Here is an 18,208-nt window from a genome sequence, read left to right as displayed (position 1 = left end):
TACATTTCAGTTATTTACATCGCCTTTTTTCACTGCAAAGCTAATTTCACTCTAAGCAAAGCCAACAAAGATGTGTTCGTATACAACAATAAATTATTTGGATGAGTATTAAATGATTTAGATTTTTTAAAAAGCAGCTCCAGTAAAGTATACTGGCTTGGCAGCATATAAGGTTTTTCCGTGCAGTGGTGATTTGTAGTAAAATTAACAGATAAATTTAGTCATGGCCATGCCTTTACTCATTTCACAAAAGCTTTAAACATAAAGTAATTTTGAATTCAGAAGAATTTATCTCTATGGCAAGAAAAATGTATTTTTTTTTTTTTACCTTAAATGATTTAAACTTTCAAGCACATTGGTTGAGACTGTACAAGTGGAATAGAAACACATATCAAGGAGGGATCTGACAGAACAGAAGAGAGATCAGGGAAAGTATATACAACATAGAAGAACAATCATCATGGAGGCCAGTGACCAGGGAACCTGCAAATGGGCTGCAGACAGGATTAGCAGTTTGCATGCAGTTTGCTGGGGGCAAGAGGAGGAGGGGGGAGGTAGAGAATCCAGGCACCAGGTATCGGATCCTGGCCAGGGAAGGTAAGTGATCCAGAGTTGCCTATGCCTGTGGCTTGCTGAGTGTTTGTCTGCTGGACTGTGTGTTTGGGATGTGTGCTCTGAGAAGCAGGCGGTGTTGCTGGCTGAATGAGTGCTGATTTTGAGGGGATCTAATAGCAGCCTTCAACTACCTGAAGGGGTTCCAAAGAGGATGGAGCTAGACTGCTCTCAGTGGTGGCAGATGACAGAACAAGAAGCAACAGTCTCAAGTTGCAGCAAGGGAAATTTAGGTTAGATATTACGAAGAATTTTCTCACTATGAGGGTAGTAAAACATGGAAGCAGGTTACCCAGAGAGGTGGTGGACTCCGTCCTCGGCAGTTTTTAAGACCCAGCTAGACAAACCTTTGGCTGGGATGATCTAGTTGGAGCTGGTCCTGCTTTGAGCAGGGGGTTGGACTAGATGACCTCCTGAGGTCCCTGCCAACCTTAACTTTCTATTATTCTATGAGTCTCAGAAGAGAATGGAGAATGAAATTATAGCAAAAAACAGGCACTGGGAAAGTTGTGTTGGGTCTTAAATCTTCAAAACAAAAAATAATTCAAAATGAGATGAGCTAGGTGGTATGAAACATAGATACGCAACATGCAGAACTAGTAAGGTGAAAGTAACTAATTTGGTGATATCTTAAGTTGATTAAATTGAGATGAGCTGTACCCAAAGTACAGAAGATCCTTGTAATAGAGTTGAGGCATGACAGCAGCACTGAGTAGGATTTTTAGTAGTATTTGACTAGTTAAAATACTTGGTCAATTGACTGGTCAAATATTTTAAGCATTAATTTATTAAAACAGTGAAGAAAGAGACTTATGCTACTACCAAAAAAGTTACAGTGAAAATCAATCTAAAAATTATGATAATTTTTTTTATAACTGTCAACATGAGAAGCAAGTGTGAATGGTAATATTAGAGTGATGCAAGTATGATGATCCAGGAAATATGCAAGAGGCAAGGATTTTTATGGGTGACACCTCTTACTAGACCTGTTATATTGTTGTGATAGACAAGATTTTGAATGCAGTGTTGCTGCCTTCAGGTGATCTGGGTAAAACCACGTGACCTGAAGAAGGCATTGCACTGAAAAGTTTGTCTAAGTGTATCCCAACTACACAGTGGGTTCGATAAAAGCTATCACCTACACAGCCTTGATTTTTGTAAATGCGAATGGTATTCAAGACTGAACAAATTTCTTGTCTCGTCACAAAACTGCAGAGTCAGCCTGAACAGTTACAAAATAATAACAATAAAAATCCAGAAATAAAATGCACATACCTACCAAAGATAAAAGTCAATTTTTAAAAGGCAGTTATACTGAGTAGGCAGCTGGCCCACTCCAAGTATTTTGCTGTTTGCAGTTGGAGGTGCCTGCAGACACAACAGTAGAAGCTTTTCTAGGATGGTCACTTTGGTTCTTCCCTCAGCCACTGAGTAACTCATGCAGCCCCACAAGGCCTAATGGAGGACAAGGGAAAGGAGGTTTCGTGGAATATTTGACCACTTTTAATGGTTAACCGAGCAGTCAGTTGGCTGGGTTGTTTTTAGCACTGAAAATTAATAAAAAAGACTGGATCTTGTTTTTTACGTGGATCTGCATGTGTGCTGGATGCTGTTTTTGCTTTAGAGGCAGGATGCTGGGCTCCATAAATCTTTGACCTTTGTCAGTATGGCTGCTCTTGTGAAAGAATTAAGTGCAGTGTGAGGTGTTATTACAAGCATATTGGGGATGATCATAGTGGTGCCTATAATGCTAGGGTAGGAAGAGGTCAAAAGGCTTTGAAACCAAGAGTTATACTCAAGGATCCTGGCTTTCTCTGTTTAAAAATCGCAAATTCTGTGATTAAAACCCCCAAAATCTGTGATTTAAAATGTGTTAAAATAAATTCTAAATACCTATAAATTTTGATGTTTGATTTATCATGGAAAATCAGAGCTCTCACTGCCCCCTTCGCTCACCTTGATGCAGGTCCAGCTATTGCTGTCCCCCATCACTGCTTTGTGGCTCTGAGCAGCCCTACTGTGCTGGTGCCCCTCACTCCCAAGCCATGGCCCCCCAGCCCTGCTGGTGCCTCTCACTCCCCACCCACAGCCTGCTGGGCCCTGCTGGTGCCCCTCACTCCCAACCAAAGGCCCCCACCCCCCGGCTCTACCAGAGGGGAGCCTGGCTGTCAGGGCTGTGGGGCTACAGCCCCCTGCAGCAGCACCAGAGCCCCAGCTGCCACCCATAGGAGGTGGCAGCTGCTGCAGCCTGAGTGGAGCATGGAGCCCAGCTCCCCCTCCCCCATGAGCAGCACAAGCAGAGCAGAGCCTGTGGGGGCAGGGAGGCATAGATGTGGGCTGCCTGCTGCAGGCTGTGGCTCCCCACCCTGCTACCCTTCTCTCCCCAGGCTTTGCGGGCCAGTGGCTATGGTGAGGTGGCCATGGTGAGGTGCCCCCTGCCTGCCTGGCAGCAGTGAAGGGCACAACTCAATGCCCCCACCCCTACTGCTGCCAGGAGGTGTTGGGGAAATTTGACCAGCTACTGTGTAGCACCCATACATCGAAGGGTGTGCTCATACACCGAGGAGCACTGATCTTGTCCCTTTTGCTGGGCTCGTTCCTAGCCATGATCAATTAGGCAGAGAATGAGGGAGTGTCGGCAGGATGATTTATTTCTCTGCAGTGGGGGCCACCCAGTGTCACACAGACAGACAGTTCCCCCCAAACTGAGTTTACAGCTTGGTATTTATACATTAAGCATTGCATTGCTACATTGTTGCGCGCGCATTCGGGTTTTTTCCCTTGCCGTTACAAAATTACGGAACACGGTACGGAGCAAGCTTGGGCTAGTTGAGACTGATTTCGCTGTTACACATTACTGTCAGTGAGAAGTACACATCGCTTACTGTCAGCAAAAGGCGATCTTTAATTTTAGGGGAAAGAAAAAAGATCATCTGCTTTTTCAAGGGTCATCTGCTTTTTATGATTGTATTGCCGTTTTCTCTTACAGAGGGCAGTGGGGTGTCTCGCAATGGCGGTGCAGGACTCCCACCAGCAGCATACGCCTGTCTTACTCTGCCCTGCCACGCTGGGTCTAGCCTGCTGTGCCACAGAGCCTGTTGAGGGGGGAGGGGCCCTCCCCTCCCCTCCCACTGCCCTGGAAAAGCCACCGCAGTTCTGCTTCACTCCCTGCCCTGTCCCTGTGGCACCCCGGCCCCAAACCCCATCCACTGCCTGGGCTGGGCAGCAGCCCCGGCCCTGCCCAACTCCCTCCCTCCTTCATTATAGGGGCCTCAATCCCCACCCCTTCCCAATTTACCTGCAGGAACAGCTCTTCAGGCTGGCTGGCAGCCATGTGCACATGTGCGTGCACATGGTGCTCCCTGCCTCAGCTTCCTCCCACTCCCCCAGCCCCGTGCAGGCTGAAACTCTGCCAGCCTGCAAGGGAAACCGACCTGAACCTGTATTTTTCTCTTTTTAAAGAAGAAAATCTGTTTTTTTTTTCTCCTTAAAAAGAGAAAATCGGGGGGGGGGGGTTGCCTTAAAATGAGAACATCCAGGTTTTACTGCATTTTCCCGTCATGAACAGAAAACCCAGATTCCTGTTGATAGAGACAATGAAGCTAGTCGAGGGTCAGTCAACTTCAGATCATAATAGAAAGTTATTTCTTTCAGGATGTAATTTAGGAGGGGTAGGAAATGTCCAACAAATGGGAAAAGACGAGTCTAGAATTCACTTCCTAAAGCTCCAGGCAAGTTTAAGCTTAAAATATTACAGGCCAGTTTTGTTTCTGAATGAAGGCAGCAACATAAAGGTTTAAAGCACTTAAAGCAGATCAACCTTAATTCTCCCAAGTGTCCTCTGGTAGGCAAGTCCTTTAGTTGTGCTGAAGTAAATCTGCTGGAATTCTTGAACAGAAACTTGGACTCAGCCAGGGCTCTGTCCAGTCATGAGAGCTGTGAGGGCCTTTGCAACAATTTTAATCCTTATTTAACTGACTGTGAAATGCTATGCCAGTGCAGGTGTTTCCCATTTGTTACAGATCTAAGTCGAGATAAGATCATTTTTTTAACCAAACTACTTGGGTAGCCCATCGATCTAAGCTAGTTTGATGCAAAATGCTGGAGCTTATTCCTTGAAATCTGATATTTTTACCATTTCTAATACTTGATATAAACTTTATATCCATTGAGTGAAAAAAGTTCCAGTTGCAATCCCAAACCTGTTCACACTGCAGTAAATCAAGATTAGTGGCCTCTTTAATTTGACATTTTTGAGAGATCTTATATATAATAGACCATGTTTCAGTCTGCCTTTTGCTCATGCTTAAGAAAGCAATTTCCAACATCAAACCTAATGGCTAGCACTGTTTGAATGGAGAGGAATGGGACAGAAGCAGGTTTTGGTTCAATTACACCTGAAATCTATTACTTCGGCATTAAGTCCTTCACTGCAGTTAAATTATAGTTACTGTATTTGGTCTCAGAGCAATTTTACTTCTGTGTGTTTGTGATATAACATATTGGATATATTGGAATCACTGTGATGTGGTTATGTCGCAATTTTACCTATTCATACAAAATCCATTACAAAATTGCTGTTGACTTCAGAGGGGATTTCCTGTACTAAAGACTTGCAGGGTTTGGGTCAAAATGTGCATTTGGAATCTGACTAATTGCCACCGGGTTGATATTGTGATTACAATTTTGCCACAGAGGGAGCAGGATGCAGGAAGCCAGTGTGTGATTTCTATGAATGCTAACAGCACAAGCATATGTGATCCTAAGAATCCAGGACACGTGAAAACTTTTACTTTTGACTTGGCTTACTGGTCTCACAGTGGATTTCTGAAGGATGAAGATGGCAGGCTTGTTTCAACAGGATCCAACAGCAGATATGCAGGCCAGGTAACATGAATGCAGGGGGTATTGAAAAGGATAGCAACACACAATGTTCCCTAATAGTAAAAATCTTTCTTTTTAGAGAGAGATCTTTCGTGACCTTGGTCAAGGAGTTCTGGACAGTGCCTGGCAAGGTTATAATGCTACTCTCTTAGCATATGGTCAGACTGGTTCAGGGAAAAGCTATTCTATGATTGGATGTGGTGCAAACAGAGGCATAATTCCAATTGTGTGCGAAGAACTCTTCAAAGCAATTCATAATCAGGAACAAAACAAGCAATACCAGGTGAGATGTATGCATATATCATCAAGACCCTTCCAAATATGCTTTCATGTTTAAAATGGAAAAGCTGCTTTTCCTTTTTAAATACTATGGGATCTGGAGAAAAATATCTTCAGAGATGTTCATGCAAAATATCAAGAAAGCAATATTGAAGAGGTGGTAATCTAAAACAGGTACATGTACAAGTATAATAACTAGAATTTGCATTCTTCCATATCTGAAAGATGCCCAACTTAATCTGACACAAACAATTAAACTTTTATTTTCACTAAGTGTTTGTGAAATACCAAAATTACTTGGGCACTTTTTGAAAAATGCATCCACTGTCTTCTCCGTATAAACGGCTCTATCATTGAATAGCTACCTACATTTTTAGCTATTCCATAGTTGGTCTTCTAATCTTAGCTATGCCCCCTTACAATGTGATGCAAGGGAAATTATTTCACTAGTGAAATAAAGGAGATCTATTTCTTTGGTCCTGTAAACTGTTGTATGGTTTATGCAATCTCTTGTAGACAGTAGGAATAATGCTTCTAAATCTTGCAGTTTGGTTGTGCAATTATGAAATGCTTGCACTTCAAAGGGATTTCTATTTTTACCTTCTTCCCTGGTATTTAAGATCATTTCTACAATCACACAAGCAGAAGAGCTTTGTAAATTGCAGTGTGGCCAGGAGCATTAATTTTTGTTATTGGATCTACAGTAATGTACATAATAGTGAATATGATAATGGCCCCCTGATAGTGCCTCTGTAGCACTTAACTTCAAAACCTTTGTTCCAAATGGTTGCAGAAGGTGTCTTGCTGTTACTTCATCTACTTCTCCCCTTCCTGTCAGTGCATGGCTGGCTCGACCCCTCCCACAAGGTAGTGGCTCTTGAGTGCTGAGGTAGCAACTGTAGCTGCATCCGTCACAAGAATAAAAAAGGAAAATTCTTCCTGCAATTCTGCATCCTGTTAGACACCTATCTGGGATGAGCACTGTCAGGCCCATGAGTAGCAACAATGGTGGAAACTCACTGCCTCTTTTGGACCATGTTAATGTTAAGAAAAGGCAAACCTTTTCCTCCTTACTGAAAAAAAGCAAAACTAAATGGGAGGCAAAAAGGTGCATTAATGGAACGTGAAAGCTGGAGCTGGAAGCACAAAATGTAGGGTATGCAAAAGTTGAAGTTTCAACAGCAGTGTTTACTCAGTCAAGCTATCCATACACATCTTTCCATTTCCAGTTTCTGAATGAATGTGTAGCTTGAATATTTTGCTATTAAATGAAATGTCTACTTATCCCTATGCATACAGGATGCATAACACTACCATGTTAATATTGCTGGAACACTGACACCCAACGTTCTTACTTTACAATGGGTGAAGTGACATGAAGTCATCTTAAGGCAAATTACAATGAAATTAAGAGGAACAGATGGAGAAGGAAGCCTAGGAAACATTGAGGAAGAGAATAGGGTTGTGAGAGAGAAGTGCGCATCCAGGAGTCTTGCAAATCCACTACGTTTGACATATTCAACAACATAAGAGATGCTAGTATTTGGTTTGCTTTGGGATAAATGGCCTTTTTGTCCAAACAGCTTGTGTTCTTTTTACACACGCATGATTGTATGCCAAACAATTTATTCACAAGAACATTTTATGTCTTAGCTACTTCTTGTCTTTGCAGGTTACTTTCAGCATGCTGGAAATTTATAATGAGCAGGTAATGATGTTGCCATATTTCAGTGACATTAAATCATGTTTTACATTTATGTTTGTTTGCTAATTTATTTTCTTTAACCTTTAAGTCATCCAGGTATGCCACCACTTGAGACTGGGAAACTTGTTCCTTTGGACCTGTAAATTTCACTTCTTGACAGTGGCATGTCTAACAGGATAAAGAGGTTTTAATTTTTCATGTTGTGCAATGGCATGCCCTTGTGGTATTTTACAGTATTTTTCAACTTTGCTATATAGTTAGTTGTGGAGAGATGCAGATGTTTGGGTTCTTAAGGATGTGGTAGAGCAGAGGCTGAACACTGGTTGGGGGGAACTCCCTGGAGTTCAGTGAGAACAAACTGTATTTTTCAGTTGAAAACATTTTTAAACACTGCATAACAGACTGTGTCAGTAATCGACCGTGTCTGAGATAAATTATGGAAAGCATTACTGAAGGATAGAGTATGAGTAGGGTATTAGCATATTCACTTGTATGGCAAAAATAGAGTTGAGAAGAAATTAAGATGTCTAAGAAAAGGAGAAAAGATCTAAATCATATTTTAGACAACAGCTGGTTAGACTATTAACAATGCCAAACAAGTCTTTCCAATTTCTTGTTCCACATGAAAACAGCTAGTGTCTCTCAGTAATGTATATCAATGATATATAAGATTAAGAGTGTAAGAGAGAGTGAAATCAAACACTTACCTTTTATTTACTTAGGAAATTTGACATAACTCTGTATCCATATCTTGTCCATGCATTGCGGCTTTATGTTGTCTGTCTTGTGCTGAACTTTGCAAATAAATTAGGTCTAGTGATGGTGCTGGTTTTCAAATTGGATTAAGCTAACCTGAAAAAAGCCACTCTTCTAGAAGAACATACACACATGAAGTAATCCAGACTACCCCATTTTAGATGTGCATCATGTTTTTCCTTGATTAATTTTTGTATATAGCAAGTCTTTAGCAAGCGTTTCCAATAACAAATTTTGGTGGCAAATATCTCTTCATAGGTAATTGATTTACTGTCTAAAACTAAGAAACGTGGTGGACTTAAAGTGAGAGAAGACCACCAACAAGGGTTTTATGTGGATGGTTTGAAACAGGTGCCTTGTGACAGCTATGCACAAATTGAGAGGTTAATGGAGCAAGGAACTAAAATAAGAACCACAGCTTCAACCAGCATGAATGTTACCAGCAGTCGATCTCACATGGTCATCACCATCCAGTTTAAACAGGTACAATATGAGAGAGATGGGAGTATTTCCGTTAGTCAGCATATTTGGTTCACCAGTTTAAAAATGTTCATCTGAGCAATTTACCAGGGGGTTCAAAATCATGGGGCTTTTCTGTGTGTCAGCTGCTCTATGGTAACTATCTCTACACATGCTTTTACCTTGTGGGATGTGGAAGCTAAACTTTGAGAAATCTACCCATTTTTCATTGAACTAGTAAGCTGTGTGTGCTCCTGCTTAGAACAGCATACATACAGGACTTCCTGTGGTTTTCTGTTCCAGGTAACAGACTAGGTGGAAAGGACAGTTCTGTTGTACTGGAGAATAGAAACCAGGTTAAGATTTGTTAGGGTAGCATTGGTTCAGATCCTACTCTAAGACTTGGCTGACTTGGCCTGACTGCAAGTTCCAGAGGTGCCTGCTGGCAGAACTTGTATAAGGTAGAGTTCATTGTGATCTAAAACTGCAGTGGTCAGTGTGTGCATGGGCAAATCTAGGATTTTGAAGAGGGGGTGCAGATGGTATGGTGCATCATTGCATATAACACACAACACACTTTTCTCCAGGTAAAAATAAACCAGCAGCTTTACCAATATACTAGAGGGCTAGGGCTTTATTATTCAGTTCAGTTCTTCAAGATAAATGAAGAAACAAATATAACTTTTTTGGAACATGCATTCATTTGCTATATCTCACACTATGTATTAAAAAATGCAAAATAAGATGTCCAGAGCTCTAGTCCAGTTCATTGCTGGCAGCAGCTGCACACATACCTTGGGGACCACAGCAGGGAAGGGGCCAGGGCTGCACTGCCATGACAAGGATTGAGCCTCTCCTTGGTCCCCTACCATCTGCCCTTGGCACGCCAACATCTTTGAAGTCCAGGTTGCAGGGCTTTTTGGCATTCAGTCCAAAAACATTGAAGACGCCTGAGATACATTAAAAAACACTCTGCAAGGCTGTGAAATAGGAGCTACATTACCAGGAGCAGCTACCAGACAGCAGAATTTTAAAAGAGACAATAGCTTGATTTGTGGAATATTAAGACCATTAAGAAAGTAAGATTGTTAACATCTGTGAAATGAAGAGTTTAGAAGAAATTAGATAGATTATAATGTGCCATGAAGTCAATTGATTCCCTGCATGGATAGATATGCTGCTGCAACAGCCGGGCAGTTGATTTTAAACTTTGGGTGAATCAGAAATCAAAGTGGGTGTGCAACTGCACCACAGCCCCCTCCCACCCCAGAATTTCCCCTCAGCATTTGAATAAGACTGGGTGAGGTTCCTCTCCTATATATGCACAGGTGCTGCCTGTTTGCTTCAAAAGCAGGCACACACACTTTTTGTGTAGGCTACCAGATTTCCTTCTCTCTGAAATGAAAAGCATAAGTAGAGGTTGGGGTGGGGTAAGATTTTAAAGTTTTAGGGTGTCAACTGGGAAATCTGTTATTGTATCTTACCTTGGTGCCTTGTTTTCCTGTTATTGTAATGTGCCTTTTGGGTTAAATAGGGTAGGATATGCATCTAAATAATAATAATAATAGTAATAATAAAGACACTCTTTTCCATTACAAGATACAAAGCATGTTGTAAAAGTGTAAAGGTGAGACTTTTCTTCTCACAGCTCTACAGGTGAACTGGGTTGCTTCTTACACGGACCTATCTGTGTAGATGGAACTGTAGGAGTTGCAGGGCTTTGAATAACAAAGGCATGTCTGCACATGCTTTTACGCACACCTAAACTAATTATTCATTAGCCTTATGTGCATTAAGGTGATTTAGGCGCACATCTACACGTGGTGTGAGGACCAACTTGGGACTAAAGTTAGTTCCAAATCAGTTGACATACACAGCATACATGTGTCTTAGTGCGTCTACCCGTGTGTTTAAGCACTTTTAAATTTGATACATGCTTTAGCAGGTATCAAGTTTAGGCATGAATAGCCTAAAATCATAGTTTTTAAGGCACATTAAGGGTGCACTCATGTAGACATACACCCTTAATGCACCTTAAATTGGGCTAAAGCTCCTTAAATTGGCACATGTAGATGCGCCCCTAAAGTCATGCTGCTATCCTAGGCAGTTGATTGCATGTGAAAAACAATGCTATGGAAGTACAGTTACAAACTACTACTTCTGTATTACCTTGAACGTTATTATTACCACACACGCACTCACCTTTCATCACAAGGTCCGTGTATAAACTACAATTTGTATTGGAATTAATTTACCTGCTACCTAAGGCGGGTGCCACATTGACAGATATATGAAGGGGTAAAAGAATGTTCTCCAGGGCTTTTAGACAAGAGTTTACCATGAAGAGAGGGAAGGGTTGGACCAGCCCTGGCTAAAAAATGCTTCTGTGTTTAGCAACAGCCAGTTGAAAAATCTCACTCCTCTGTCAGGCATTCTGCCTGGAGTGAAGGAAGATAAAACTCCGCAGCACTGAGTAGCAGACATCACTAGGAGGAGGAGCTAGAGAGAAATTCTAAGTTCCCTTGTGGAGGCTGCGTTCACAACCAGGAGACTTGTAGGACTATGGGGGGAGTAAAAGAGGAGGCATCTGCCTCACCTCACCTTGTACTGGGGCCAAGAAAAGGGAAGAACTGCTGGGAGGAAGGCAAAGCAACATGGTGGAGCTGTGTGGGGTGGCTAATGAGTACAGGCCGAGAGGCAGAACAGGTTGCTGTATAGAGAAGGGCACAGTGAGGGACATAAAGTTATGTCTTTTTTTCCTCCATCCCTCAACCTTTAGGTCAAAATCAGGGTACTGTAGACATCTTTAGGAGGAGCTATGACAGCTCTTCAATATCACAGTTTAGGACAAGAAATGAAGAGCACTGTGCGTGCATCTGAAACTGCGGAAGGAATTCAGGTTTCATATGGTAGACCTTAGGACAGAAATATTGGATTCTTTTGGGGTGGAAAACCATTACTGCCCTGGAGAAGCTTTCCTCAGAGTAGTCTTGCTACATTTCTAGTTACATTTCTAGAGGAAAAAATGAGAATGTAGGGTTTTTTGGCCTTCCCCAGACACAATGGTTTCTCCCTTGCTAAAGCTGGTCATTTAATATGGAGAAGGATAGATCCTTATATGCCAACTTTATTTATCCTCCTAACCCCTTTGCCCTCTGAAGTATCATAAAAAAAACTCGTGCATAATTGGAGGGCAAAGGGTCTTTCTCTTTCAGCAAGAGACTTAGTTTCTGTATGTACAGAAATCCTGTTTTTCTTAATGCCACACTTCATAGTGGGTTTCCTCAGACTATTTAATGGAAGTTTTGTTTTGCTATACTTTGTTGTGATTCTGGGGTAATTGCTGTAATGCATTTTCCTTTGCCTATTGAAATCCCTTGCAGATTTTCCTAGATGAAGAGATTACCAAACAATCTGTTATAAATCTGGTGGACTTGGCAGGAAGTGAAAGACAAAAATCTTCAGGATCCGAAGGAGATAGACTGAGGGAAGGGACACATGTAAACCTAAGCCTCACCATGTTAGGCAACGTCATCAGGTATAAACAAGGCATTTGCATGATGACACACTTATAGTTTGTCTATTTAAGAGGCAGGAATGTCAGTCTCGCCTCAGTTCAGATCTTCTACCTACTGGATGTGTCTACATGACATGCTTTACTGCTCAGCAGACTAATTTTAATTCAGTGCACTGTAAAGCATCACTATCTACATGTGTGCAGCAATTAGGGTGCAGTAGATGAATTCACTGGGCTGCCAGATAGTCCCATCAAATATGAGTGGTATCTGGCAGCACAGTAAATTATTTCACTTAAATGCATGTGTAGACGATGTCAGGATTAGTTTACTTGGGCTCAGATTGAGCCAGAGTATATTCAGTCACATTAATTGCACATGTAGATGCACCCTACTGAGTTTAATATAACAACTTTTTACATTAACAATGGTGTATTCTTTGTAGGGATCTCAAAGCACTCCATAAACTTTAATAAATCAAGCCTCCCAATGCATCTGACAGGTATAAAAATAAACAGAAACATAGAATATAAGTTGACTTTCCTATGTTCCCAGAGTCTGTGATAGAACTAGGGCTAACTCATGATCTGGAGCCTAGTTTATTTGGGGTATTGTTATTATTGCTGTTATTATTACTATTAGCCAGAATTTGCAAAAGCAGCTAGTAATTTTGAGTACCTGTTTTGTAGCAGTGAACTCGAGATATCTTAGTGTAGCTATTAAAATGATCTGATTTTTCAGAAAATGCTTAAAGGGTCTCAAACTAAGCCATACAAAATCACTGATCACTTCTGAAAATCTTAGATCTCAGTTTTATTCAGCAGATAATTGTGAGTCCCAGAGTTAGTATATTGGAGCATCTGCCCAAGTACAGTTTTTGAAAGTCATATTTTTACACTTGACAGAATCAAGCTTACACTTCTTTACTGTTTTTCCCCTTAGTGCTCTGGCTGAGATGGCTGTGGGAAAGAAGGTGTTACATATCCCATACAGAGACTCCGTTCTAACAAAACTTCTACAGTCTGCTTTGGGAGGAAACAGCAAGACTATCATGGTAAACTTCGTGGCCTGTTCGCTAACAGTAAAATGGGAAAATGTAATTATTAAAGCAGAAGTGCAAGGCACTAAACACTAGCAAAAAGTGGTACTGTATTTAAAAGCATAAATCACTTTCCATATAGCATTAGTATTTTCAAATAAAAAAAGTAGTTGTAGCCTGTTCATATTTGAAGGCCCAGAGATGCTTAAGAATTGAAAGCATTTTTCATGTGTCCCCTTGTTCTGGCTAATGTTCAGCTAAATAGATTCTTCAAAGGCAAGAAACACTGTATTCTTTTTTAGAAGATAAATGTGGTTGGCACAATATCTACAAGAGTAGTGATTTTCCTCTTGGGGTAGTGGAGGAAATGTACAGTTCAACAGCTCTTCGTAGAGTACCTTATTTCACTTTTATAAAATTGTCAAATCAAATACTCAAGCTTATTATTCATTCTTCAAATACATCAAGCCCTTTTTGATTGGAGACAGCCCTTGCCTTCATATTGTTGAGACTTTTGAAAGTCAGGCTCTTAGAATGGAATTTAATAATGCTCCTACACTTGCCTACTGGTTTTGTACACATCAGGGTTTGCTAGCACATTGGAATTTGCAGGTATGCAAGTTGGGGGAAGGTTGTGCATAAAAGTGTATGCTGCGTGTTGAGTATCTGGCCTTTGGAAAAGAGGTATCTGAAAAATGATGTCTGTCATTTTCTTCTGAATTAATTGTTGTCTGTGCTCCCAGCTAGGTTGTGCAGGCAGAACTCTCACTGATTTTAAGTCTGTTTTTTTAAAATTTGTCATCTGTTTCTACCTTGTATAATTTCTGAAGAATTAAAAAAAGGGGAGGAGTGCTATTAAATGGAAGGAGGAGAAAGGTCTGTGTCTGGATAAAATTGTGGACTTGAAATGTTGATACATTTTACTACCACTGAACTGATTTCCTTCCAACTTCAATTTTTCAGTCCTCATTGGAACAGGCCTAAGGCTTGATGCTACAACCCTGTGCATACAAGTCCTGCCGTCACAGCACGGGGAGTATTTACTTGTATAATACTAGCAGTATAACTAAGAGTTTCTAGGAACTGATCTCATATTTTTCATTTTAGACAAAACACATGGTACTCTGTACTGCATCTCTTCTCAGCTCTAGTAAAAAATGACAAACAAAAACCTTTTTCCTATTTCATTGAAAAGTGTGATTGCTGTCCTAGATTCTCAGGACATGTCAGCTCCAGCCCTGGACCACACAATCTTTGCATTGTTTGCCATAAAAACACAATGTAGCCGTCCATAGAGGAGCACTGAGTGCAGGCTGTAAGCCTTCTGCCATGACTGAGCACATTGACATATCCCCTGCACCTCACGAGAGGCAGCTATGTACCATGCTTCACTGCCACACTCCCTAGCAAGGGCCACAGTGGTGCAGGCATGTCCTAAGGACTCTTTGTATTGGAGGGGCACAGCAGTGGATTATGTTCTGGATTAAATGTTCTTTGATCTGTAATATCCTTTATGGTTGCAAAATTAATAAAACAATTCAAATACAAAATCTAAACTATATTAACACCTTTTTATATGTTTACAGATTGCGGCCATAAGTCCAGCAGACATGTGTTACGAAGAGACTTTATCAACATTACGTTATGCTGAGAGGTACAGCTTTGTAGTTTTCCATGCCCAGTAAGAAGGCACTGCAAGGTAGAACCTTAGTGACTAACTGGTTCAGAGAGGCATGAGATTTCCTAGGTGACAGCATGTGTCCTACAAAGTAGGCTGTCACCTATGAAAGTTTATATCTCTCTCAACCAGTTAGCCTGTAAGGTGCTGCCCTACCCTGTCTTCTGCCTGACTTCAGACTAACCTGGTGAATGACCTCTCATGTCCAGTAAGGCAGTTGTCTGCATTTCTGCAAGATGAAGCCAAACACACAGGCAAAATAAGATAGCAGCAATAATAACAGACAAAGGGTTTGGGCAGGCATTAGTTACAGGATAGAGCGAGGTTACAATTTCAATAGTTTGGCTTCATTATAACAGTTACATTATAAAGCTGTTGTGACCTTTAGAGCAGAGCAGCGACTTGCCCTTTTAAAGCAGTTGACTATGACGCCTGTCCGTGGCTAAAGCTCATTTCAAAATAAAGCCCTGGGGAATTTCAGCTTTTCCATCCTCTCTAACCCCAGATGGCTCTTTCAAGAGCTTGCAAGACCACTTCATTCATGTCTTTCTTTACCATCTAATATGTTGCATGCCATGGTGTCTCAATATATTCACTCTGTACTGTGGCAGATACCTCCTGCTCATCTTTGGGCTAAAAGGAGTCAGCTTCAGGGTTGTAGGTGCACTTTCTCCAGGGGATGACAGCATATTTCCTGCAAATACAACCTTTTGACTTTAGGATCAATGTGTTCTTACTCCTGTTCTTGACTTTCTGAGCTGGTTATACCTCTGCCAGAGGCTGAGAGTCTGCTGGGCTAGGAGGGATTCATGCTTGGACTTGCAGGGCAAAGGAGGCAGGGCTCAGCTGGGACTGCTGCTTTCAAAGCAGGAGAAGCAATGGTGTGCCAGCAGCACAGGACCAAAGTGCTGTTATATTTTTTTTATTTGTAAATTTCCAAAGCTCTGTTGAATATTTCTTAATAGGAACAAGCATTTTTTGTACCAGACACCTATTTTTTGTTGCTCCCCTGGGCTTTGGACTAGGATAAATTGTAACACAGTGTAATCATGTACTGACCTTTTTTTATTTGTATATTTGACAGAACAAAAAAGATTAAGAACAAGGCAGTGATAAATGCAAGTCCAACTGAGAAGCTTATAAGAGAACTGAAAGCAGAAAATAACAAGCTGTTGTCTAGACTGGCTGGGCTTACAAACTCAGGAAAAGCAGTAGCAGCTGAAAAAAGTATGTATGACAGAGCAAAAGTAGCTAAAGAAACAATGCATATCAGATGAAGTGGAGAGTCTCAGAACATAAGCCCTTTCTAATGGGTCAGAAATTCATGGGGGATAAAGGAGGCTTTGGCAGTGGGGGTAGGTCTAATAAGAGAGTCTTTCTTATGAAACGGTTAACAGAGAAAAAAATGGAGAACTTCTCCAAGAGAACTTGATGCTATCTTATCTGCACATGGTTTTATAGATTTGCAGGTAATAATAACTAATCAGCAGAGATTTTGGACAAACATCTGGCTGGGGTCATCTGACCCCAGCACTCTTTCCTGCCCAGGACAGGGGGTTGGACTCTATTAAATCTATGAATTCTGGTTTTCTCTGATTTAAAAATCACACATTCTCTGCTAAAACAAAAATCACAAATTCTCTAATTAAAACCCCCAAATCCATGATTAAAATGAAAGGCCACTGTGTTTTCATGATATATTTACAATTTTAAAGCAATTTGGAAGCCTACCATTGCCTCAATCACTGTAATAAAATACATTCTGAATACCTATAAATTGTGTTATTTGACTTTGGGTTTTTTATCATGGAAAATCATAGCTTCCCCTGCCACCTTAGCTCACAAAGCACAGGTCCAGGCCACTCACTCTCAAGCCACAACACCCCCAGCCCTGCTGGTGCCCCTCATTCCCCCCACCGCCCCCTGGCCCTGCTGATGCCCCTCATACCCTCCCTCACAGCCCCCTGGCCCTGGTGGTGCCGCTCACCCCCCACCCACTGAATCCCCTGCCCCCTCAGTGCTGCCAGAGGGGGCCTTAGCTGTCAGGGCTACAGGGCCAAGTACCGGGGTCCACAGGCCCCTGTCCCCTGCAGCAGTGCTCAAGCCCTGCCTGCCACCCACAGGATGCAGCGGCTGCTGCAGTGGAGCAGAACCTGGCTCCTCTCCCTGCTGCCTCTCTGGTGTGGGCAGGGCTGGCTCCCTGCTGCTGCATGTACTCCCAGGGGGCCAGGGCAAGGGGACCTATGCCCCCAGATCTTTATGCAGTATGGAGCCGGGTGTGGGCTGCCTTCTGTGGGCTTGGACTCCCCACCCTGCTGCCCTGCCCCATGGCCTCCGCAGCCCAGTGGGTGCAACCTGGTACTGCAGGGCACAGGTGGGATCTCTTTGCTGCTGCGAGCTCCGTGTTGCCCTGGTGAGGCATCCCCTGCCTGCATGGCAGCAGCAGGGCCCCAACTCCATACCGCCACCCCCACTGCTGTCACACGGGCAGGGGGCATGTCATTAGGGCAGCACGGAGCTCAGAGAGGCAAGGAGCTTCCCTGCGTGGGCTTGCTCTGCCTTGCAGTGCTGAGTCTTACCCCCCAGGCAGCAGAGGCCCCAGGCAGGAGCAGCAGGGTGGGGAGCCTGAGCCTGCAGTGGGCAGCCCACTCCTGCCCCCTTCCCTGTGTATAGATCTGGGGGGCACATGCCCTTCCCACATCCTTGGGAGTGTGTACAGCAGTGGGGAGCCAGCCCCAGCTCCTGCCTCTGGATGAGTCACCCACAGCCCCATCCCACTCCCTGCTGGGGCCCTGTGGCCCTGCATTGTGGCCCTGCATTGTGGCCCTGGGCCCCAAACCCCATGCACCCTGGCTGGGCAGCAGACCTAGGCCTGCCCAGTTCACTTGCTCCCTCCCTATGGGGGCCTTTATTCCCCTCCTCCAGATTTACCTGCAGGAGCTGCTCTCTAGCTGCCTGGCAGCCATGTACATATACATGCATATGGTGCTGTCTGCCTGAGCGCCCTCCTCCCACTCTGTCCCATTCCCTCGCAGGCTGGAACTCTGCCAGCCTGCAGAGAACTCCTTGCAAAGTACAAAATCCACGGGTTTCTTGGTTAAAATGAGAAATCCATGCTTTTCTTGGGTAAAGGGGGAAATCCGTGTTTTTCTCCATTTTCCGTAGGAAACAGAAAACCCAGATCCCTGCTAATCAGATTTTGCTTGTCTATTGCATCTCTCATCAGATACACTAATAGCACTTTACAAAACACTAAGCCCAGTACTGCCAATCTCAAACGT

The 18,208-nt window shown here is 42.7% G+C and overlaps 1 protein-coding gene across 1 annotated transcript in view; it reads left to right on the top strand.

Annotated features, from left to right (window-relative positions):
* Positions 1-5,244: 5,244 nt before the first annotated feature.
* LOC149873447 (kinesin-like protein KIF28) overlaps positions 5,245-18,208 on the top strand; it is a 35,711-nt gene continuing 22,747 nt past the window's right edge. Inside the window, exons 1-8 of the mRNA XM_090034619.1 lie at positions 5,245-5,499; positions 5,576-5,779; positions 7,448-7,483; positions 8,495-8,719; positions 12,079-12,233; positions 13,153-13,264; positions 14,836-14,903; positions 16,012-16,154. Coding sequence (XP_089890745.1) covers positions 5,245-5,499; positions 5,576-5,779; positions 7,448-7,483; positions 8,495-8,719; positions 12,079-12,233; positions 13,153-13,264; positions 14,836-14,903; positions 16,012-16,154 — 1,198 coding nt within the window. The remainder of the gene's footprint in view (positions 5,500-5,575; positions 5,780-7,447; positions 7,484-8,494; positions 8,720-12,078; positions 12,234-13,152; positions 13,265-14,835; positions 14,904-16,011; positions 16,155-18,208) is intronic.

The sequence above is a fragment of the Crocodylus siamensis genome, chromosome 1, assembly GCF_052110815.1.
Source record: "Crocodylus siamensis isolate JL-2025a chromosome 1, ASM5211081v1, whole genome shotgun sequence".
NCBI lineage: Eukaryota > Metazoa > Chordata > Crocodylia > Crocodylidae > Crocodylus > Crocodylus siamensis.
Note: the sequence above shows the minus strand (reverse complement) of the source record. Positions and strands in the feature narration are given on the sequence as shown.